Source organism: Heterocephalus glaber, unplaced genomic scaffold (genome assembly GCF_053883595.1).
Source record: "Heterocephalus glaber isolate CG9 unplaced genomic scaffold, H.glaber_assembly_v1.0 deba00001523, whole genome shotgun sequence".
NCBI classification, from domain to species: Eukaryota; Metazoa; Chordata; class Mammalia; order Rodentia; family Bathyergidae; genus Heterocephalus; species Heterocephalus glaber.
The window spans coordinates 32,277,730-32,302,829 of NW_028258327.1; the positions used below are offsets into that span (position 1 = coordinate 32,277,730).

The 25,100-nt window shown below is 38.5% G+C and overlaps 1 protein-coding gene across 2 annotated transcripts in view; it reads right to left on the minus strand.

Moving 5' to 3' along the window:
- Prkn (parkin RBR E3 ubiquitin protein ligase) overlaps nt 1-25,100 on the minus strand; it is a 1,513,344-nt gene that overhangs the window by 184,495 nt on the left and 1,303,749 nt on the right. For both annotated transcript variants that reach the window (XM_087188172.1, XM_087188173.1), the window contains exons 8-9: nt 22,738-22,799; nt 1,030-1,179 (exon numbers count right to left, since the gene is read on the minus strand). In XM_087188172.1, the coding sequence (XP_087044298.1) occupies nt 1,030-1,179; nt 22,738-22,799 (212 nt within the window). The remainder of the gene's footprint in view (nt 1-1,029; nt 1,180-22,737; nt 22,800-25,100) is intronic.

Below are 25,100 nucleotides of genomic sequence, written 5' to 3' on the forward strand. Positions count from 1 at the left end.
TTTTTAACTTCCATTTGCTGTAATCTATTACATAACCAGGATTTTGTGAGCTGCATTGTATGCCTGATAGGGAGCTTTACTAATGATAAGATGCCAACCTGTGCACAGGTAACTTACGAGTTTTCAGCCAAAAATTAGGCCTCAGTAATATGCCCTGTTACCCATGCCCTTCTTCCAAAAGCTCCTTATGAAGTTGTAATTTTATGAGACTGACATGCTGCCTACTGTGCTAAGGAGGCAGGTTGAAGTTGTAATTTTAAAAGAAATGATTCTCATCAAAATTCAATACCATATTATAAGCATATATGCTTTCTTCCTTTCTAGCCTGCATAAAATTTATTATCAGGATTTTATCTATTTGTCCCTTCAACCTATAATTTAGTAAGCCTTTGTGTGCTGGAGTTGTGCTTCCTGCCCCCTTGACCAACAGCTTGTGGATAGAAATTCATTCCTATAGCGTTCAAGTCACATGCTTTGACCTCTTGGAACAAACACTTTCCATGTTTTTTATTCTGCTTCCTCAATAGGCACATTAGCTTTGTTCAACTCTATTTAAAATTATTTTTATGACACAATAAGATTTCGAGTTTTCCAGGTTAATATCCATCTTATTTCTTGAAACACTTTGGCAAACAGGGTCACTAAAACTTCCCTGATGGGGAATTTACTTTTTCTTTCCTCCTATATACTGCAAGGTAACTTTGTGGAAAGCATGTATCGTTGCACCACCTGAGCACTGCACGAGAAGTGCAAAAGTTTGGTATAGTGGCTCACAATGTCAGAATAAATACCTAGATAGACAATGAAAGCAGACAATCTTAATCCAACTTCTCTGAAAACAAATAGATTAAAATATTCATTAATTTTCACATGTAAGGTCCCACATAATAATTAAAAAATCTATTTTCTCAGATATTCATTCAAAGATATCTGAATTCAAAGGGAAAATGAAAACAAAAAATGAATCCTAGCCCATTTGCAAAAGATATCAAACACAGCACCATGGCCAAGAGTGCAGATGGTACTCACCCCACAGCCCAGGCTGCTGACCGCTTCACAGGTGACTTTCTTCTGGCCCTGCTCAGGCAGCAGCCCTGCTCCGCAGCCAGGGCGAGGGCACAGCACGCCTCCCATCTGCAGCACACACTCTTCAGCACCATATTGCTGGTACCGGTTATACTACGAGAAGGAAAGGCAAGGCGAGATTGTCAGAGTGACTGTGAACAGACAGGGTGTGCTGGTGCAGCCAAAGGGTTAACCATGGTGGAACATGGGGGTTTTGCTTAACCGGATTCAGTAAAAAATATGTAGGAGAAGAGGGATGTGGAGGGTGGGTTGTGGTACAATACAGAGAAAGTTTTTTAAACTCAAATACAAAATGGGCAAGTGAGGTGTTTGTTCTTTGCAATTTTGGCTTCAGAAAACAGATTTTCCAAAATTTGGTACTTAATGATATCTTGTCAACCAATTCTATTTAAGCGAGCTTAGTTCATATAAATTTTAAAGAATATCTGTATATTACATGGTGGAAACAAAATATATCATCATCAGTCTTCTAAAGCAATGTATTTTCATGCCTGTATTTAAGATTCTATGAAGTTTTATAACCATTTAGAAAGTAGTTGTTGTTGACCCAGATGACAGCAATGAGCATATTCAGCTTGAAGGAGAGCAGTAATCTTAGCAGCATTTTCCTTTTATCATTATTCTTATTGTAAAAGGAAAGTTTACTTTGCCTCAATCTAATGTTAACAGAAAAGCCTGGCAATTTCAGCATCCAAATCACTGCAAATATTTCTACCACCCTCACTGCAGCCTCAACACCTGCAGCACAGAGCCTAGGGCAGTGCCTTCACCCTCCCTCCAACATGAGAGAGGGCCATGAGCCCAGGGGACCCTTTTCTCTACCCTGGTTGGATGGCCTTGAAAGTCCACCCTTATGATTCCTTTCCCTATTCATATCCCATGACCTTGGTGCCTTAATTTGGGATCCCTGAGATGGAGAAAACCTCCCAATCCCCAAAACATTTCTCACAGTGTAATTCAGGAAGGTCTGGCAAATGCAGACTTGGGTTGCCCTTTTGGGAGATGGCCAGAAGTGGGTAGGGCGGGAGTTGAGGTGCCTTCCCATATTACCATTCTAAACCCTCCAGTATCTTTGAGATTCCTTCTCTATCTCAGGAGGGGGCCAGTTGAGATCTGTCTGTTTTGGGTCATTTTTATTTCTTTTTGAGCTCCAGATTCCTCAGTCTAACCTGGAGCTCTTAAGGCCAGAATCTGCCACTCCCCTGCTAAGGCCCATGTCTCTGTCATGTTCTTTTGACTTCACATCTTTGCTTAGTTCCCTGTAGTGTTGTTTCTCAACCTGCATCATAGTCAAATTCAAACTCCATGGTACCATATTCAAGGTTGTCTTCATTGCAGTTTTAAGTTATTGCTCTTCTCACATTATTTAATCTTATTATTCTGTAAATTCATATCAGGTCAAATGAATTTGCTCAGCTATTAATAATTAATTTATGTAGCATTTACTAGTGTGGGTCAAGTTGAAGACAGAGCAGTGGATAAAATAAACACCTCTGTCCTCATCCACAGACTATAACCAATGTGGAAGGTAAAAATGTACAGTGTTTCAAATGGTGATAAATGAGATTAATAAAGAGGGGAGAGATTCTTTCTGGAGTGAGGTGGAATCTCAGCGTTGTTCTCGTTTGGATCTCTTGAGAGACCAGTGATGTTGAACATTTTTTCATAAGTTTATTTTCTGTTTCTATTTCTTCATCTGAGAAATGTCTGTTCATTTCAGATGCCCATTTTTGAATTGGATCTTTAAATTTGGGAGGTCTGATTTTTTTAAAGTTCTTTATATATTCTAGATAGTAGACATTTGTCTAAGGAAGAGCTGTTACAATTTTTTTCCCACATTGTGGGTTGTCTCCTCACTCTGTTGGTGGTTTCTCTTGCTGTGCAGAAGCTTTTTAATAAGATGAGATCCCAGATGTTGATTCTTTGTGCTAGTTCATGTGTGACTGAAATTTCCTATGCCAATGTCTTCAGGAGTTCTATCTAACCTTCTTCTAGCAGGTTTAGTGTTTCTGTTTTAATATTTAGATCTTTGATCCATTTAGATTTTAGTTTAGTGCATGGTGATAGGTATGGGCCTAATTTTAATCTTTGGCAAGTCAAAACCCAGTTTTTCCAGCACCATTTATTAAAGAGGCTATCTCTGGGTGTTTGGCTTTTTTGTCAAAGATGAAGTGGCTGAGTATTTCTGGAGTTGTTTCTTCATCTTCTAATCTGTTCCATTGATCTTCAGGTTTGTTTCCTTGCCTGTACCATGCTGTTTTTATCACAATAGCTTTGTAGTATATTTTCAAGTTGGTAATTGTGATACCCCCTACCTTGTCTTTGTTGCCTGGACTGGTGCAACCACTGTGCAAATCTATATGGAGATTCCTCAAAAAACTAAAAGTATAAATGAGGACCATAATGTATAATAGATAAGGTGAAACAAGAGGAAAAGTTCCAAAGGGGAAGGGGAAGTATAGGGGTAAGGAGGAAAGAAGGGAAAGAAAAAAATATGAGAAAAGGAAAACACAGAAACAAAGTTTTTTGTAAATAGGGAGGGAAGGAGAGGTAGAAGGGAGAGAAGGGGAATGGGGAAGAAAGATGAACCAAGATATATCATGTACAGGTACAAATTCCCGATGATGAGTGTGATAATTACGTATACCTAAAATGTACCAATAAACTTAATGAATTAAAAAAAAGAGGGAAGAGCCAGGGATTTAGCTCAGTGGTTTCGCCGCCTGCTGTGCAAGCGCAAGGACCCGAGTTCAATCCCTGGTACCAAAAAAAAAAAAAAAAAAAAAAAAAAAAGCAGTGGAAAAAAAAAGAGGGAAGAGATAGATTTCAAGGAAGACAGTTACAATTTTAAAGAGGTGAGTGTGAAATGCCTTTCAAAGGTGGTCCATTTGGGCAAACATTTGTAGGAAATTAGAAGGCAAGCTGTGGCAGGACCATAAGAATAAAGGACCCAAGGCTGTAATGTGCTTAGTTAGTTTGTGGTGCAGCCAGGAGGCTAATGGGACTGAGGCAGAGGGAAGAAATGTGGGGGGATAACAAAAGGTGAAGGCAGAGCATTCACAGGATCCAGGATATCTAGGTCCCTGACAGCCTTCGTAAGAACTCTGGCTGTTATTCTGAAAGATGCCAAAGCCCTGGAGAGCTCTGAGGGGAAGAGTAACCTGATCTAGTTAATGTGTTAAAGACATTCATCTGGCCTAAAGGTTTAGAGTAGGCTCTGGAGGACACAGGGGATGCAGGAGGCAGAGAAGCTTCTCTATTTATTTCTTTTTTCTAGGAGTTTCTTGGAAAAGGGAGTAGAGCCATGGATCAGCAGCTGGCAGGGGCAATGTGATAGAAAACAGGGAAATAACTATATGCTAGTATGCTGAAGGGAAGGGCAGGGAGAGGAAGGGTGAGTAGATGACATTGGGTAGAAAAAGCACCACATCTTGAGTGGTGGGAGTTATGGACCCACAGGATGTTTGGAGGGGTTAGTCTCAGGAGGGAAGAGACCATCTTTCTGGCAGAGTGTTTGCCCTAGGTATACACAGACAAGGAGGAGCTCGTCATGCGCAAGGAGAGGAAGAGGTCTGAAGGATAAAGAGTAGGAAAGGATGAGAGGAGGCAGAGCCCTTTTGTAATTAGAGGTGACAGCTTTAAAGGGAAACTAGCCAGCAGCAGGAAGTGCAGAGAAGAACATTACATTTAAGTCATGATGGAGTTTCCATCATGATGGAGTTTCTCCAGATTTGGATGAAGCTGTGAGACATTCATTCCTCCACCACTCTCATTCAACTTGCGCTTTTGCCTTGACCTCCCTTCCCATAACTTTGGCCAGAATTATCTGAGTCCCAAACATCCCTTTGGTGTCAGCCTTCCTTTGTATCTGGGTCTATGCAAACCCTTCTAGTGAAGGAGAACATTTCATTGTAGTATCACATGGATTCAGAAAGGTTTGCAAATGCAGAGCCTAATAAATTATAAGGTAACTAACTTTTAAATATTATCTATGTCAAGAGGAAGAACTTTTAAGGGGCTCCGGAACCCCTCTATTTCTCTGTTCTACCTTCACTCCTTCCTAAAAGAAACCATTTTTATTGTAATCATTTTCTTGTTTCTCTTTATAGATTGATCATCCAAGGCTCATTCCTAAACACTACAGTTCATTTTGTCTGCTTTCAAAATGTTTTCTAAACCATTACTCTCCATTCTCCTCTTTTCCCTGGCAATATATTTGTTGAAGAAACCAGGACATGTGATACATGGAATTTATACATCTGGATTTTCATGTCTATATCATTGTCTTGCCAGTCACAATGTTCCTTGATGCTCTGTGTCCTGTGAATTGATAGTTGACCTATAGACTCTATCAAATTCTTTGTCCACACTTCCCTACTTTCCTTGCTCTCTTCCTCTTTTATTTGTAATACTACTTTGCAGATGGTGTTTTAGACTTCCATCAGGGGTTCATGCCTGTCTCTTTTTCTGAAATATTTAGCAGTCATTAATATTCAGTAACTAGATTAATTTAGTAGAGTTAAAATGCAATTTTAATTAAACATTCCTTCATTTATTAGTTAGAATATTGCCATTATTTGGTGCTCCAATAGTATGGTTTGAATAGATATGGCAGAATAAAAATGTTTTATTTTTAAAAAAGAATATTATAGCCAGCTGTGATGATACACTTCTGTTATCCCAGGACTCTGAGAGGCTGAGGCAGAAGGACTGCAGGTTCAAGACCAGCCCAGGCAACTTAGTGACTTGGGCCTTGTCTCAAAATGGAAAAAAAAAAAAAAAAGCCTGGGGATGTATCTCAGTGTAAAAGTCCTGGGTTCAATACCTAGTGCCACAAAAATTTATTTATAAACGCATGGTCTTATTCTTATTAGGTGTGAAGTGTGTTTAAATTCACTGCAGTGATTTTCCATCTCAGTGCCCAGGTGTACCATGTCTGGCCAATGCGTGGTGTCCCTATAGAGAGATTTCTCAGCTCTTGATCACATGGATTGGTCCTGTGGAAGAGCTTCTTATTGTCTTCCATGGAAAGGTGTTCAGGTTCATTTTATGCATTTTCTGCCACAGACCAAGAAGCACTTTTCTTAAATATTTCAAGAGCACGATTAAATGCTAGGTATGTTCAGTGGTCCAGAGGTCATCACTGATCCAATTCTTACTCTAAAGACCAGATACTTTAGAACTACAAGATATAAACTTAGTATTTCTATTTTATATCTATATCTTCTTTCTTCAACAGCAGTTCTCAAGAACACAAAGGATAATAGAATTAAAATGCTGTATAATAGCTCATTTGCTTTATCTCACATTATACATACAATGATTTTCAGAATAACATACCAATACTATGCTATGATTTGATTTCTAAAAACTTCAAATACATTTTCATATGCTTTACTTATTCTCTTACCAAAAATTTATAAGACTCACACTTTATCTACACTGCTGAAATAATAAGTGGGTATTTCAAACTATGCTCTTTTATTCCTAATCTTCCTGTTATCTTAATGCTACACACACACACACACACACACACACACACACACATGCACATGCACACCTCTCATCATCAATCCTTGTTTGTGGCTCTTCAGTAATTTTGACTATTTGAAGCATTCTCTAGTAAATTCCTCAGAAAGAGATCAAAGGAAAAATATTTACTGAGCTTTTAGATATTGACCATTTAGAATTTTTATTCTTAAAAATAAATTTGGCTACACATAAAATCCTGGGCTCATACATTTTCCCCCTTGAGTATCTTAGTTATCTTACTTCATGTTCTTCCAGTATAAAGTATTCTGCTAGCCATGGTGGCATATGCCTGTAATCCCAGCACCTGGAAGGCTGAGGCAAGAGGATCACCTTGAAGTCAAGGTCAGCCTGAACTATATAGTGAGACCCTGTCTCACACTGACACCCTACTCTCAAAAAACTGTTTCAGACAAGCCTACTGACGATTATGTGGCTCCCTCCCTCTTTATAAGTGAATTTATCTTATGTCCAGATGACCAAAGGATTATCTTCTTTTCTTTAGAACCCAGGAATTTTATTAGAATATGTTTTGGTGCTGATCATTTTTGGATCATTTTTCACAAGCATACTATGAGAAAAGTTCTATTGACATATTTTTAAATATTTGCCTTTTTTGTGCTTTACTGTGTTTCTTATATGATTTCTAGTATACATATATTGGATGTTCCTTACCTATCTTCTAAATCCATCAACTTCTCTCACATCTCTTTTTTATTTGTTTTTTTTCCCTTAAGTGTCTTCCCTTTCACTTTTTATTTGTCTTAAGACAGTCTTTGTTGTACTCATTGACATCTGTGTTATTTCTTTCTTTCTTTCTTTTTCTTCTTCTTCTTTTTTTTTTTTTTTTTGGTGCCTGAGATTGAACTCAGGACCTTACACTTGCGAGGTAAGCAATGGAACCACTGAGCTAAATCCCTGGCCCTGTGTTATTTCTTTTTTTTTTTTCCCCCATTAACTTTATTGGTACATTTTAGGTATACAATATAGTTACATTCATCATTGGGATCTTGTACCATTACGTGAGTCTCTTGGTTCTTATTTTTTTTCCCCTTCCCTTGCCCTCTCTTCACCCCCTCCACTGTTCCCTATTTGCAAAGACCTTGTTTCCATTTTTTTCCTCTTCTCATATTTTTTCCTTTCACTTTTTTCCCTTCCCCTACCCCTCCCAATTCCCCTGCTCTTTTAGACCTTTTCTTCCTGTTACACAGTATCAGTTATACATTTTTTAAATTACAATATTAAGATCTAGGAGACATTACCACAGATTTTACAGAATTTAAAAGAATATAGAAAGCATATTACAAAAATCTTTTTTGAAATAAATTTGACAACTTCTAAGAAGTAACTTAGAAGACAAATTAATGAAACTAACTCTGGAGGAAATATAAAATTTGAATAGCACCTATTAAAGAAAGTATATTCCTAGCTTGAAAACCTACCTATATGACAAGAGCAGGCTCATAAACATTTTAACTGATAAATTATATTAAACAATTAAAGCAGAAAAAAGAAGGAACACTTCTCCCCTCATTTTAGGAAATCAACATTGTGCTAATCCTAAAACTGGATAAAGATAATAGAAGAAAAAAGTATGAACATAGATAGAAATTTGTTTAACAAAACAAACTCTTAGAAGTCAGATCTGGCAGGATGTAGAAAGTGGTTTTGTTATAGGGATGGCAGTGTTGGTTCAGCATTGGAAGATCCACCCCCAAAAGTCATCATTTTAACAGAGGAAAGGAAAAAGCCATATGATCCTGTCACTAAGAGTATTGGACTAAATTCTACAGCTGTTCATGGTAAAAGCTATCAGGAGACTAGAAGTAGAACAGAACCTTCTCAACAGATCAAAGACATGTACTTCATACTGCCAACAAAAACTCCTTCTATGAATGGAGATGATACAATGCTTTCTCCCTAAAGTGGGGAACAAGGGCATATATGCCTACTTTTCATCTGTCCGTTAGACTTTGAAACATAGGTCTAAACCAAAATAGTCTGGGGATAAAATGACACAACTAGGATAGGATTGGCATGGCAGAAGCAAAATCTTTATATGTAGATGAAATGATCATCTACAGAGAAAATACTAAGAAATCTCTAGGAGACCCTAGAGCTTGTACTTGAATTTAGCAGGATTAGAAAACACAAGGTATATATAAAAATTCAGGTCTGTGTATACTTGCTATAAATGAATAACTGGATATTGAAATTTAAAAGTTATGTAGGAGTACAAAGGACCCAGAAAAGCCAAAAACAAAAACAAAAACAGTGTTGGAAGATGTTTAGCACCCAATTTTAAGACTTCTTCTAAAGCTACAGTAATCAAGGCAGTGTTGGTGTAAGGAAAGACATATAGATCATTTGAAGAAAACAGAGAATCTAGAAATAGAACCACACATATATGGTCCACTGAGTTTTGAAAGATTATTTAACATTAGCATTTTATAGAATGTAAACTCGATTCAAGAGCCGAGGAAGAGACAGTGTCTTCAGCAAACGGCACTAGAACACCTGGTATCCGTATGTAAAAAATTAACCTCAACCCTTTTTTTCCATACATGAAAATAACTTGAAGGGATCTATGAACCTAAATAAGAAAGCCTAAAAGTGTAAAACTTTAAGAAGAAATTATAAGGGAAAATATTTATGAATTCAGGATAGGCAAGAACTACCTAGGACACAAAAAACATGATATATAAAAGAAAAAAGATTGATGAGATTCCATCAAAATTTAGAACTTTAAATGACATCATTAAAATGAAAAGTAGTCCTTAAACAGACCATATTTACAATGGATATAACCTATGAACAGAATATATAAAGAATTCTTAGAGCTCATTAATAGATAACCCAATTAAAATGTAGACATAAGAAGATGATAAATAGCCAGTATAGCACAAGGAATGGTGTGCAATTCTAGAATCAGAAAAATACTAATCAGTACAATAATAAGATTGAATTATACACTCATTAGGGAGATGAAGTCAAAAGTTTTAAAAGCCTTGTCATGACTTTTTCTTTTTGTTGGATTCTTCCCCTTTGGATTTAATTTGTCATGACCAATGGATTCATTCTGCTGGGTTTCCTGGGGTTGTGATCCTCATTGTCTTTTCCTAGGGTATTGTCTAAAATTTTTTGGAGTGCCGGTTTGGTATTCATGAAGTTCCTGAGGCACTCTTTATCATGAAAGCATCTTATTTCTTCATCAATTTTGAAAGATAGTTTTGCAGGGTACATCAATCTGGGTTGGAGGCTGTTTTCCTTTAGGGCTTGAAATACATCACTCCAAGCTCTTCTTGCCTTGAGGGTTTGCACTGAGAAGTCTGCTGTGATTCTGATGGGCTTTCCTTTGTATGTGATTTGTTTCTTTTCTCTCACTGCTTGTAGAATTTTATTCTTCTGTTGGATTTCTGGAATCCTAACTATTATATGCCTATGTGTAGATTTTTTTTGATCAAGGCTAGCTGGAGTCCTATATGCCTCACTTATCTGTATGTCAAGTTCTTTTCCCCTGCTTGGGAAGTTTTCTGCCATCACTTCTGTGAGCAGTTTTTTTATGTCATCTGCACTCTCTCCTCTTTCTTCATTGACTCCAATCAGTCTTATGTTATTCTTCTTTGCATCATCTAGCAGCTGCTGGATTGATTTCTCATGTTTCCTTACAACTTTAAAGCAATTTTTCTTCTCCTGGTCACTAATTGCAATCTTATCTTCTATATCTGAAATTCTATTCTCACATTGGTTCATTCTGCTGTGCAGACTTTCGATGGAGTTTTTAATCTCTTGGAAATCTGTTTGTATCTGTTTTATGGATTCCATTTGTTTCCTATGTTGGGATTCCATCTTGTTTCTCAGATCCTCTATTTTTTTTTTATCTGTGTCCTCTCTAGATTTATTAATCATGTCTTGCACCATGAGCAAAATCTTTGCTGTTACCTGAGTAATTATTTCTGATATCATTTTTCCCAGATCCTCTTTTGTTGCCAGTTCAGAGAGTCCAGGTGGTTGAGTATCAGATCGTTCCATCTCGTTTCCCTTTGGGGTTGCTGTAGGTGATCTGGAAGTCTGTTTTCAAGGTTTATATGTCTCTCATTTCCACGGGGCGGGGGGGGGTGTGCTTCTGGTTCCCTTCTGTGCCCTAGGAGCTTGGGATGGCAGCGGGGGAGCTTCCTTCTGGGTGCTGGGACAGGGTGAGCTTCACTGCCCTAGGAGCCTGGGATGGAGGTGGGGCCTATGTTATTTCTTAATAACTGTTCACTTTCAAAAATTACAGATATTAGTTTTTGTCTGTGGACATTCTTTCATGATCTGCAAGGATGTTACTCTGCTCTTCATTCTCTTGATCCTTTTAATAACTTTGCAGGGGATTTAGCCTTGGTTCTTTTCTGTTAGGGTTTGTTTCTTTTGCTCTGTTTTACATGAAATTAGTTTTCCTGAAATTTTAGAAGGTGGTGGAATTCAGAATAGATTTTATGTCTTCAGATTTTCTTCTTCTTTTGGTGTTTTTGGGTTGTGTTGAAAAATATAGGGCTCATAACTGGACTTTCTCCTTCCTTTTCCCTTCTCCTATTTTGAACAAATTGCTCTCAGTGTAGGACTTTATCCTGAGAGAGACCTTTGGATGGTTAAATTTTGTGAGTCCACGGGACCTGAAATGGTCCAGTCTCTGTAGAGCTTATTGCATATTCTTTGCCCTCATCTTATATCCTTTTACATATTTGTATGTCCTGAGCTTTGCCTAATACCTTGTCAATAGCTGGTGGACAATAAATAACTGTAGAGTGAGTTAATGAACTCCTTGACTCCATTAAATTTCAATTAATTAAAGAATTCTGATAAAATAATAGCAGTGGGAATTAACAATAGTGATTCAGGATGGTTTGGCCTAAATAAAGAAATATTTAAAATAAATTGCTCCTATGGAACTGGCTATTTTTCTCATCACTTGACAGCTTATCACCTAACTATCTAATTCACTTAAATAGTTTCACTGCTGTGGCAATAGGGTAAAATGGATTTTATTTAGGAAGAAGCTAACCCATGGCCAAAATCCAATATCACTTTAGAAATTCTTGATGATTGCATTCATAGTTATCTCAAATGCTAATGGAATATATAAAACTTTGCTCCTCCTTCTGTTAATTAGCTAAAGAATTTTGTAAGTAATTACTATTATATTTATTTTATTTACAATAAACATATAATTCCTTTTCTAGGAGAAGATAAAATGTTTTAACATAGAAGCTTGGTTTCTGATGATAAAGAAGTATTCACAACATGTAAAATATGCTTTTTGAAAGCAAACATTTTTAACATTATGAAATTTATAAGCAAAACTTTTGACCTAGAACCAATAATACACTAGTATTTATAGAAAGATGAATACCCTAAGGAAATTTTAGATAAGTAATTATATATGTCATTAGCAAAGGGCTCCATTTAGTTTCTTTCAAGACGTGACCCACATTTCCATAGACTCCTCTTCACCTCTTACTGGCACAAAGATACAAGTTTATTGAGAGAATGTGTGTTTATTGAGAGAGCACTTCATGGAGAGTTGTGACAAATTAGCACTAAACAAAACAGAATATCTATATCCCAGTATAAAATATATATAGTAGTGGCAAAGTAATTGATAAATGGAGTACACTTAGTAAAAAGAACAAATACTATTTCTTTGATATTACTTGCATTATTTCCAGAAGCTATTTTTATTTATTAATATTGGATAGCATTTTACAGACAGAAGTAACTTGGAGGAATGTGATTAATTTGAATCAAGAATGGGTCTGTAAAGAATCCATTCTCAAGTGAGCTCAAAAGCAGCAAATTAGCCAAAAATCACTTTTGCAGTGTTTGTCTTTGGAATGTACAGTGGGCATCTTTGTGTGTGTGTGGAGGGGGGGGTGGGATGCATGCACATATGCATACCCGTGTAGATATGCTAATATTGACCTGTCAAAGTATGCTTTCAACCTTTGATTAAAACTAGTTTGCAGGGGCCGGGTATTTAGCTCAGTGGTGCTGTGCCTGCCTCGCAAGCACAAGGTCCTGAGTTTAATCCCCAGTACCCCCAAAACACAAAAACAAAAAGATAAAACTAGTTTGCAAATTTCTAGATGTGATTTCACAATCTACAATAGCTAAAATAGAGTTGGCTATATAATATTTGCAAAAATCATTGAAAATAAATGTTAATGTTAACAAAGCATACTGCTATGAACCTAAACAAAGCAATAAATTTTTTTCCTTTTATATTTCACCAGATTATAGTAAAAAAATATTCTGTTGGTATGCCCTACCTAGGTAAAATCTTGACTCATTCCGATGCTTTATATTTTATTTATTTGGGGAGTAAATTATTCAGTCTTTATGTGTGTATGCTTATAGATTCTCTTAAGAACAGGAAATATTCATTTTAAAGTACAAAATTCATAGAGGTTTCAATAAATTCATATTTTAGGAGACTAAATAATGGGTCATGGGAGAATATAATGAAATAGTTGCTGTATTTTGTTGGCCTGCAGGTAGTTAGAAAACTTGGCTTGGATAGAATATCATTCTATAATGAAGTAAGGGTCAGAAGTTCAAGCCCCATATGGGCCAGTGGACTTAGACTTTCTTTCCAGGTAGCAACTGCATGTTAAGTCTATTAAAGGAACATGGGTGCCACAGTGGTTGGGTTGGGAAAAAACTGTCCCTACACATCCCCTGCCCTCTGCAGGAGGGGTCATGCTGCTCCCCTGGTGTGTTTAATTTGTAGGCTTTCATAGAAAAGAAAGCAGGAAGGAATCTACATTTTAAAACTGTAAAAAATTTGAAGGACAGAGAAATTTGGTAAAACTAAAATGTGGGAAAACTGGGAAATGTTCTGTGGAAATGAGTCATGCCTTGTCAGCAATCCAGGGGCTGCCTGGCCTTCTTTCAAGTCTTGGGAGCTGGAAGGAGGTTGGTGTTATACTGTCAGTGTTTTCCAGAGCATCCTGTTGGGAGCACTCAGATACAGTGCTTAGCCTCCTTTGCCTTCATAAATTTGTTAAGCCTCAGCCAGTGCACCTGGGGGATTTGTGCCTGGGCCTCTTCCCTAAGTCCTTGTGGGAGCACAGGCATCTTGAGCAAAACAACTGGTGGCAAAATGGCTTCTGTGTGCCCTCAACTACGACAATGCCATGTTCCACCCACCCTGGGAGGTGGCACATGAGACTGTGCAGTCACAAAGAAGGGCAATTTTGTGCTGAACTCTACGCAGGCAGGGAATCTCCGTCCAGCACGAGAACGCAGGCCCCATGACAAAACCACCTTTCCATATCAAGTGGCCTCCATTTCCCTTCTTTTTCCCCTTTTTATTAAAAAACAAAAACAAAACCCCCTCAGTTCACTATGCCTCAGTCATCAATTAGAAACTAATGAAAACCAGATTATTATAGAACATCCTCTTTGGAATAAAGAAATTTAAAACAACTTTGTAAGGGAGTGCTTACTCATGATGAAAACATTTCCCCTTGCTAGGCAGAGAATGTCTACTTTTCTCTATGTATTATAAGTGTTTTTAAAGCACTCATCAAATTGTCGGTAATCTTCATGTTATTTTTATTCATTTGCAGGTGGTTAGCCTGAGAATTAGTGACAGTCTTGGTGGTATTTTCTGTCACACCACTGTTTTTATTCTCTGCTCTATTACTAATAGTGTTCTTTTCATCCCTGGCTATCTGTCAGCTGCTGATGAAGTGAATTGGCTAGAGAAATGGTTGGACCTTGTTCACTGCATAGAAAAAAAATAATTAAGATGGTGAAAGAAAATGAGAAGAGGAAACAGATTTTTTTAAAAACCTAAAAATTAATTGGCACAACAGACTGTCTCCTGGATTGCAATTGATGAAGCATTTTTCAGGTGTTTCAGATGATGTGATGCCAAAAAGTACTTTAACTTCTAGTGGCTGTGGACTCTTCTGGAAAGGAAGTCAGAGCTCCTCTCCAGCTGGGACATGGCAGTGCTCACAGTAGGGTAAGGCCACAAAGGCAGATACCATCAAGCTGAGAGCCTTACAGCAGTTGAGACTTCTCCCAGGCCTGGGAACAGGAGCTCCAAGCCCAGCCTCCTAATGGGGCGTGTTCAGTGCTAAAGTAGCTCTGAAGGTTTCTGAATGATTCTTGGCCAGTGGAAGAGGAAGAATGACATGTCATTTGTTTGGAAGTTTAGTATAAGGTTAAGGGTACTGTAGTGAATGGGTTAGTTCCACTGAATATTTAATGAACTCATTAGAACTTGGATTACACAAAATAGTTCTTGAAACTGATTTTCTGGGTTGCAGTAGATGCCTTTATACTTATAACTACTTAACTTTGAGGTGAACAAGCCTGTAACACTGAGGAAACCTTTGGGGGTTAGGGTCCTGTAGTTAAGAGCCACCTTAACTGAGATGAGCAGAGTTGGCAGCCAGGTACTCCAGCTGCTTCCCTGCAGAGATCATTAGAGCACATCCACAGCTTCTCACTCAAACTCTCAGGTCCATATATTCTCCAGCACCAGCCAATTTTTATCCTCCTAAAACTCTTGTTTGTGCCTCCTGGAATTTTTGAACCACAATAAATAGACACACCTACGAAGTCAGCTTCTTAAAATGTTTCTCTCATTGATTTAACAGAACTGTCCATCTGTCTTCCAGTCCTCTTAGATGAGGGCTTGCTTTTCATTTCAGGTGCACATACTTCAAAGCTCAAGGTAGTGCTGGCCTGCTGGCTCCTCTCTGATACCCCTGATCCTTCAGGCCCCCTCTCTGGCAGGACCCTGGCTGAACTTTTCCTTTCCCGTGGTTTCCAATGGTCTGAACACAGTGTCTTACTCTCAGAGGACCAGCTTTTGGCTCAGTCTGCAACTCTGCTCCTATTCTTGTCACTATTCTGGGGCTTTGAATTTCTGTATTAATGGATCGTCCATCCACATGCTCTGTCATCCTCACCTTCCATCTCTGGTGATCTTCTCATTCCCAGGTCTGACACAGATTCCATTATTCACTACCATAAGCATTGCCTGGAAAACACAGATCCCCAGGGTCCACTGCACCTGACTATATCTAGCAAAAACCTAGGCTGGAAACATCTCCCCTTTTCTGAAGCAGGAGCCCTGCCTCTGAACACTGCTGAATGAAATGATACAATTGACTTCTTGGTTACTGATCATAAACTTCAATGGGGCATTTACAACTTCGTCATGATTTTATTATGTTTCTCCAGTGGTGTGGCTTTTCTTCCTTCTCCTCAAACTGCTCACAATCCTTTCCCTCCTACTTTCATGTGCATAACCTACTCACACTTCACTGAAGAGAGAGGAGACATTTATTCAGCAAATATTTTTTTTAACCATACCCTACATGTCAAGCACTCTTTTATGTGCACCAGACATTGCAGTGAAGAACATGCCTACCTTCAGCAGGCCATAATATGTTACCTGTCCTCTCCTTAACATGACAGTGACAAGCACAGCTGCCCCTGCACTGGCCTGTGTCAGCATCTGTCACAGCAAAGAGAGGGCCTTCCTCCTGGTGAGCATCAATCCCTGCATCTGTTCAGGACCCCTACCCTTCTCCCTTCTAAATCATTTCCCTTCTTCTGTCTCTCATCCCTGTCCTGAATCACTAAGGAACCCACCTGTGCTGGATGTTCCTAGAAAGCATAAAACAAGCTCTAGCTTCATCAGTCTCCAAAGAACCCTCCTGCTATTGCTGCATTTCCCCTCTTCTTCACACCAAAAGTTCTGGAAGGAGTTGTCATTCCCTCCCTTCACTTGTCATGCCATGAAAATCTGGCTCCAGTATTCAAGAACTTCTCCAAACTGCCAGTGGTCTTCATGTTACTGTAGGCAAAGGGTATTGTACTGATCTGTCTGCCAACTTCTCAATAGCATACAGCACGAAAAGCCATTTTTCCTTCTGGAAATCCTTTCCTTCGTGGCTTCTTCAACACCACACACTTATAGATACTCTTGTACTTTACTTGAGGTTTCTTCTTAGTCTTCTTTGTGGCTGCTGCTCTGAGCCACCAGAGCCTCACACCACTATTTGGCTTGAGGCCACAGAGTAACTGCTATTCTGTTACTCAGCTTCCAAAGGTTGATGCTTCTGAGGGTTTGCTCAGTAGTGGTCCCTCCTTTTATCTTCTTTGGGTTACTATCATGGATTTAAAATGTTACTTGCCTGCTGGTGACTCCAAACTTATCTTTTTCATCTATGACTGCTGAACTCGACCTCCTTTGTATTCCAACTCCCAATCTAAATCCCGAATTATCTCTTTTTTAGATGATTAAGGCATATCAACCACATTCAGAAGTAGACCCTAGATTCCATACTTCTGTTATCCCATTTTCATTATTTTACCAAACTTTGTAAAGCAGAACTTTAGGTAGTCATCATTTCCCTAACCAATCAGTCGCAAAGTCCTTTCATTCTACATCTGAGTGGTAACTTCTTTGTGTCTTCTCTGCCAGACTTTTTAACGCAGAACATCTCCATCATGCAACAAGACTGGCGTTCTTAAAATGTAATTTGAGTAAGACCAGCTTACTGCTTAAACCTCCAAGAATTTCCCATTGAACTTAGAATAAAATCTAAATTGTTGACTGTGGCCTCCATGATTTAGATGGGCTTCATCATTATCCCTCATGCTCATTATTTTCCAGGCAGACTTTATTCTGTGGCTTGAGCCAAGAAAGCTCCTTACTTTTTGCATGTCCCTGAACTTGTGCTTTCTCCTATTTGCAATACTCTTCTATACCACTTCCATTACTCCATAGTTGGTGTCTTCTCAACTTTTAGTTTCAGGGTTCCTTCATTCTTTGCATAAAGTAGATTATATTTGCAACTATGATTTATTTCCATCTTAATACTTATGACTTACCATGATACCTTGTTTACCATTTCCAATGTTACCACAAACAAGTATTCAATGTATATTTGCTAAATGAATGAAAGTAATTTCCTTCAGATTCTGGTGATTAGATCTGAGGTGGAGGAAACTGGCATAAGAAGAAGTACTTCTGTAGTGCAGTTTTCCTGTGAAAACTCTCTAAACATTATGGACTTCAAGTATGACATCTGATTGCTTCTTGGTTCACTGGCATGGCTTAGATTTAGGATGTCCCCCCCAAATATCATATATTCAGAGGTGAAGGTTTTGAAAGGTAACTGGATCATGAGGGTGCTATACTCATCAGATTTATCCATTAATGAGTTCATAGCTAAAGGTGCTGTTAGGACTAGGAGGAGCCTGGTTGAAAGAGGCAGGACACTGGGTGCATGTCTTTGGAGGATATGTCTCCCTCCTTGGCTCTTCCCTGCTCTTTGCTTCCCAGCTGTTATGTGAGCAGCTTTCCTCTCACATGGCCTTCCACCATGCCATTTCTGCCTTGGAGCCAGGGGGATTATGAACTAAAAACCCCCTGAAACCATGAGCTAAATTAAACTTCTTTAAGTTGTGGATATCAGGTATTTTGTCACAATGACGGAAAAGTGACTAATACAGCAATCTACAACTTTGGAGTGATTTTACTTATCTAAAATGTATCATATCCTTGACAAGTAGTTCAGCTGGGCAGTGAAAGTGCTTTATGAATATGAGTTATAGACATATAAGAGAAAAGGGTCAAGAAAGTAAAACCAATGTATCATTTTAAATACCAAGGAGTTTCAATTTACTTCAGAAGATAATGATTTATAGTGATTCATGATTTATTTTTCATCCAAATATCAAAAACCAAATATCTATTAAAATCAATGAAAACAGAAACAAATCACATATTGTATAAAGAAATAAGCTAGCTGGCATACATCTCTGCCATTCAGCAATGGATTCAATAATTAACCAGTATTGTACAGGTCTTATCAATTCAAGTGAACATTAATACTTATTTTAAGGTCTGTTATGTTGCTACTACTTCAATGTATTGATGGGGTGTAAAAAGTACTTAAAATCAGAAGCATTTTATTATTTTCATCTCACTTTATTTACAACTATTGTAAAGGACGGCTAAGTACCACTCATTTTTTTATGAAAGGGAAAGCCAAGTTATTGAGATAAAAAATGATTTGTTCAAGGATATTGTAACATACATTAATATTAAAATGTTATTTTATCAAGTAATATATGTTGCCTCCAGCACCCAAAGACAGCCTGAGAATGTTGTCACCAGTTCTTGGGCAGCTGCCCACCCCTACTCCAGAGCCTCACATCACTATCTCCCTGAGGTCACTGGGTCATGTCACGTATCATCAGGATATAAATATCCTGACTGATGTGTCCTATTTATGTCATTAATCAAGGAAGTTTCTGACATTTGTGCCATCTCTCTGGGATGACCCCAGGCCCATATATGGCTCTGCACATCCCTTTCACCCAATATATCCTTCAGCTGCACCATCCTCGGCCACCCTTATCCTCTTATTTTTCTAACATTCTTCCCAAACTGAAGCTGGCTGGCACCTGAGGACAAGGCTCCCCTGCAGCTCCCTCAGATATGTCGTGGCTGCACTCTGTGTCACTAAGCATTGCTGTTCGTGCCCCCAGGGAAGATGGTTTTCTTTGTCTCCTTCTGAAACCCTCTAGCTTTTAATTTTAACCATCAGGCTACAGTGACCTCTATTTCTCCTTTTACAGTCAGCTATGGATGCCCCTTCCTTCTGCTCTCCTGTTCTAAAATCTTTAGTTTTTGTCTCACTATAACTCTCCAGGTTTGCACCAGTGACAGCTCTGGATGAGCTCAGTGATATATGGATGATACTTCCTGCACCCTGGCTTACCAAGTGCGCAACCTCAACTGCAATCATCCTTTCCTCCATTCTAAGTCAGCCATCCTGGATCCCTGGATGTCTCCTTGACCTTGTCATCACTGTTCACGTACCTCCTTCCACACCCCCAATTTGAATATCATATCCTTTGGCCAATACCTTTATTTCTAGTTATTTTCTTCTATTTCTCAAACTCCACACATTTCCTGAACCCACTGGGATCTTTAACACAGTGGTCTTACCACTTCTTGTCCTCTCTCTTCTCATGTCTCTGCTTACCTAGCTGAAATCTAATTATGTAGTCATTATAACCACCACCATACCCTCACCTCTTTCTTCTCCTTTGTTCCTGATACACTTTGATGGCTGAACCCCAATGCTCTGCCCTTTCTGCATCTGCATCCACAAGTGGAATGTGACTGGAAACCATTAAGTTGATTGATCTCACCACAAATCTATCCATTTCCCAAGTTTATTCACTCTCCCATATTCCTAAAGGACAATTTCATCATTATTTCTTTCTATAAATTTCTTTCCCCATCTTCACTCTCAGCTGATGACCTACCTTCCTGTTTCACTGAGAAAACAGAAACAAGTGGCAGAGGGCTTCATGGAGATTCACCATCCACTCCTACACTTCTGTGTCCACACATGCTGCACTTGCTGCTGTTACCTGGGAGCTCCCCACTCTTTTCTCCAAGACCAGTAAATATTTTTGATTCCACATCTCCAACTCTAGACAAGTAAATTCTTTGCTTTTTTTTTAACAGTTGAATTCCTCAAAAGAATTAAGAGTTGTCTACATTTGCTGTCTCCCATTCCTTTTCTCCCTTCTCACATGAACCTGTTTCAGGCAGACTATCACCCTTGCCAGTCTAGCAATGACAGACTCACTTGACCAATGGTCAAGTTCACCAATGACCCCTATGATGCAAATTCCAGTGCTCACTTGCCATTCTATTCCTACATGAGGAGCAATGGGGAATAGGTATCACTTCTCCTTGTAGAAATGTTTAAGTCTATTGGTTTCTTATTACCAACACCCGCCTCAATTTCTTCCCACCATTTTCAACCTCTACCAACACAATCTGGCTCTCTCTTTCTACTCCTACGTAATATTTACAACTCTTCATCTTGGTTTGCTTCCTCACCAGCCTCCTCCAGTCATGTTGGCCTCTTTAGTACTTGAACAAGCCAAGCACATGGTCACTTCAGAGCCTCTATGACTGTGTGTTCCTCTCTCTGGACATCTCCTTTACCAGATGTCACCATGGTATTTTTCTTAACATTTTTCAGTCTTTACTCTTGTATCACCTGTTTGGTGAGACTTTCACTAATCACTTTATATAAAATTTTACCTTTTTCCCTAATATTCACTACCCCTCCTTTTGGTTGTACATTTTTTCATGTCAGTGATAACCATCTAACATAATACTGAACATATTTATGTCTATATAACATGACATAGTTTTCCTCTCCTAGAATGAAAGCCTGATGGAGATTTTTTTTCCACCTTCCATCCTTATAATGATGTATATAGCATATAGTAGATGCTAAGTAATAGCTGTAGAATGAGTAGAAATAAAATGTGGTTTTCTAGAAAATAGAGATCAATTTTGCTATGATTTATTATACTGCTCTAACCAATCAAGAGTAACATTAATATTGATTATTATTTGATCAAATTTCTAGGAGAGTGCAAAGTGGTCTGACTTTTATGCAGTTCTATTGAGATGATTATAGTTGGCTTCTTCCCCTACTAATTATCTAGTGACTGGAAAACAAATACAGGAATAATTTGCAAATATCGGTCCATATTAGAAGAGAATGGTCCATTATCTGAACAGAAATGTCAGAGGAATGATCAATAAAGTTTGCTTTAAGAAGTCTCTCAGGTTTCTACTGAAAAATGGGTATGAGCAGAAGGTGTTTTAATAAGTAGATATGTTTGAGGATTCAGTTATCAACTTTTACTTGCAATGCAGGAAAATTGATTTCTCTGGTATTTGAATAAACATTTATGCCTTCCTTTTTGAAAGTTCAAAATGAGAAAAGGTATACTATAATTTGTTTATTCAAGGATGAAGAAATGATTTAGTATTTATCTTCCCTAATCAACCCTTTCTGGTTTTAATCCGTATTGGAGATGAGTAATCATACTTTGCCACTCACACATACCAAACAAAAACACACACACCTAAAACACAGACAAAACTGATCCACACAACTCCATTTGTATGTTGTGTGATTAGAGTTGGCAAAGATCATCTTTGGGAGTAAAAATCAGTAACAGGAGTATAAAGAAGGCCAACAAACACGTTGCCAACTATTTAGTTTAAGCATGTAAGAGATAACTTGACTATTTGATACTTTATTTTAGTATACCAATACAGAACTTATAATTCCATATAAGGGTTAAGAGACGTACCGTTGTCCCTTGGTACCCATGGTGGGAGGCTGGTTCTACGACTTCAGAGAATAATACAATCTGAGGAAGCTCAAGTTTCTTATATCAAATGGTGCAGTATTTGCATATAACCAGCACTTATCCTCCCTGTGCTTTAAATCATCTCTAAATTACTAATAATACCTTATACTACATAAATGCTATGTATATGTTTAACACATTTTAAAAATTTTATATTTTATTGTATTCTTGATTTTTCCCCCCAAATGTTTTCAATCTGCTGTTGGTTGAATCTACAGATGTAGAACTCATGGATAGGGAATGCTAGTTATATTTTAAGTAGTCAGAAGTATATGCATGCATACATGTATGCATATATTTAGCACCCTAAATTATTTATTTTGCACATCTATTTAAAATATGACATTCCTTACTGAGCAGAACATAGCATTTACATAATCTATACTTTAAATGGGTCATCCAATGCATGTCATGTGTACACATCCATATAGAAAGTGGCTGTGGTAAAATATAGTTAACATGTACCATGTACAAAAATCAGGTGAAAAGAGCTTGCACATCCACCCACAGACATTACATCAGGAATGTCTATGACTATACATCCTTCAGGCATAATTCATCTCTGCATTTGTTTGTTTTCTCATCTGCCACTATGCAGTGCTTGCTTACTGCTCGAGTCTTGAGATGAAATGCTCTGGCAGATAGCAGATGTACCAATTAATAACCTGTCAGATCTGATGGATAGAAGAGGAAAAGTGTCCTCACACATATCTCCAGCATGGCTTTCTTCCCATTTCAGGGTTCTGTGGGTCAAAAGACTCACTCAGCCTCCCTGGGGGGAGCCCAAACTGTCTCATTAGTGTCTATCTTTGATGACACTGTGATGCGGCCTTTGAGAGGCTGACTCACCTGTTTTTCTCCGAGAATCCTGAAGTGATGGAGCTCTTTAATCAAGGAGTCAGGACAGCCAGCTGTTGGAAAGAAGAATTAATCACTAAAATATCACTGTCATTCTGTGCAAGATACATTCTTATGACTATCAATGACAAATCTTGATGTTTGGGAGGATGCAAATGTGTGCCTGAAAACATGTGTCTGCCAACCACAAAGAAGACTGACCTTCACAAGAGCAGGTGCTACTACCTCAATCCACCTGCAACTCTTTGGGAAAGGGCTGAACATGATTCTGGCCAACTTCTTTCCCCTCCTGGTGATGACCTTTGTGGGGCCATAGGATATCTATCACTCATTTCTGGTCCTTTGTCACTGGTCCCTAATACAGAGTCAGGGTTTGGAGCAGGAGTGAGAGAGCTGCTGACTATAGGTTTTCATTGATTTATGCTTTCCTGTTTCCTCAGCCCCCAGGGCCTGGGGAGCTCATCAAGATTCTGGCATGGAGAACAGAGCAGGTAGATGCCCTGTCTTTATAGGATTTGCTGAGGTTTAGGAACCTCACTTGGTTCTTTCACAAGGCTGTGTGCATCAAGACCCATGGGATCTTGCAGTTAAACTTGGGAAGGTCTTTTCTGGAAGGACCTTAGGACAGGGCAATCTTGCTGCCCATCACTTCTGGTTCTACCCAATCTAACCTCACCTGTTCAGACTTTCAGATTTTATTTCTTCAGTTACATATGAAATAAATACATAAATGAATAAACAAATAAATAATACATATGATTGTGTATATGTACCTAAATTTATATGTTTATAAATTGGTAAATGCTTAGTATCAGTTAAAATGTGTTCCATTCCTTTCTTTTCAATAGAATTATTCCACAGTATTAGGTTGCAGTCATTTACAACATTAACTCTGGAAACAAAATTGATATAAAACCTGTTTCTTTGAGATAAGACCTATGGATCTCAGTTGAAGTTTCTATTAAGGAAACTGGATTGCATGCGGAACATATCAAAGAAATCACTGAGCCATTTCTTATTTTACTTGGGATTGTGATGCAAGAATAGTTGGAGGTAGTGAGGGTGTTGGAGGAAGACAGGCTGAGGGATGATAAAACTTGTCTTTACATGGGTGAAGGTGTCCTTTACAAGAGTAGTTTGGGTTGTGCATTGTTTTAGGAAGCAGGATTTAAACCAATTGAAAAACAGAAAATTGTCTTATAAAGCCAGTGATGGGAGGTTTGTAAATAGAGGCTAGGTAAGATTTTTCTACAAGATATTTTAAAGAAGAATTTGAGTGTGGTGGCTGGCTTTATGTGTCAACTTGACTAACCCAAGTGATACTCAGATGGCTGCTAAAAACATTATTTCTGGGTATGTCTATGAAGGCCTGTCTACAAGAGATTAACTAGTGTTTGGATGATACACTGAATAAAGAAGATCACCCTCACTCCATCCAGGGTACCTAGGGCCAGAATAGAAGTAACAGGGTGGAGGTTTAGTTTTTTCTCTCTTCTGCAGCTGGAACATTCATCTTTTCCAGCCCTCAGAGTACCTGGTTCTTGGATCTCTGACTGTGGGACTCACTACAGCCCTTGCCACCCTGCCCTCTGCATCCACAGTTCTCAGGTTTCTACCTTCAGGTTGAGTTACACAGTTTCCTGGGTCTCGGCTTCTATCCTCTCAATTGTCAATTCCCCTAATAATTTTTGTCCTATGCACATCTCTGTTTACATATCCTATTGATTCTGTTTCTCTGGAGAGCCCCAGCTAATAGACTGGGTTAGTTACAATTCTGAAATTCCATGGTCATGGAAAGTGCTGAAACGGAGTTTTAGTCTTTGGTATCAGTCAGCAACTCCTACTATGAGAAACTGGTTCACAAATATTCACTGAGATAGTACAAAAGATTTATTCTTGAAGAAAAGAAATGAAAATTTGGAGCCAAATATTTTAGTTGAAAACATAATAAATTAGTGGCACAGGGATGCCTGATATTGTAGACAAGGAAAACTGTATCCCTGATATGAGAGATATGCTTAGGCTGAGTGCCTCTACAGCAGAGAATTTGCAGGTACATGTTCTACTACAGTTTGGAGCAAGAATGACCCTGAAACTCTCATGTGCTCAGAGACTGGACTTTTGGAAGGTGATTAAATCATGGGGGCACTGTAGCTGACTTGCTATTAGGAGGTGGGACTCACAGAGGAGAGTCACTGTGGGAATGACCTGGAAGAGCATATTTTCATTGCTTGCTCCTTCCTTCTCTCTCTGCCATCTGCATGTCATGATTCGAGCAGCTTTCTTCCACACTAAGCCTTTCCACCATGTTGTTTCTGCCTTATAGCCAACTGACCAGGCACTGTAACTCTGAG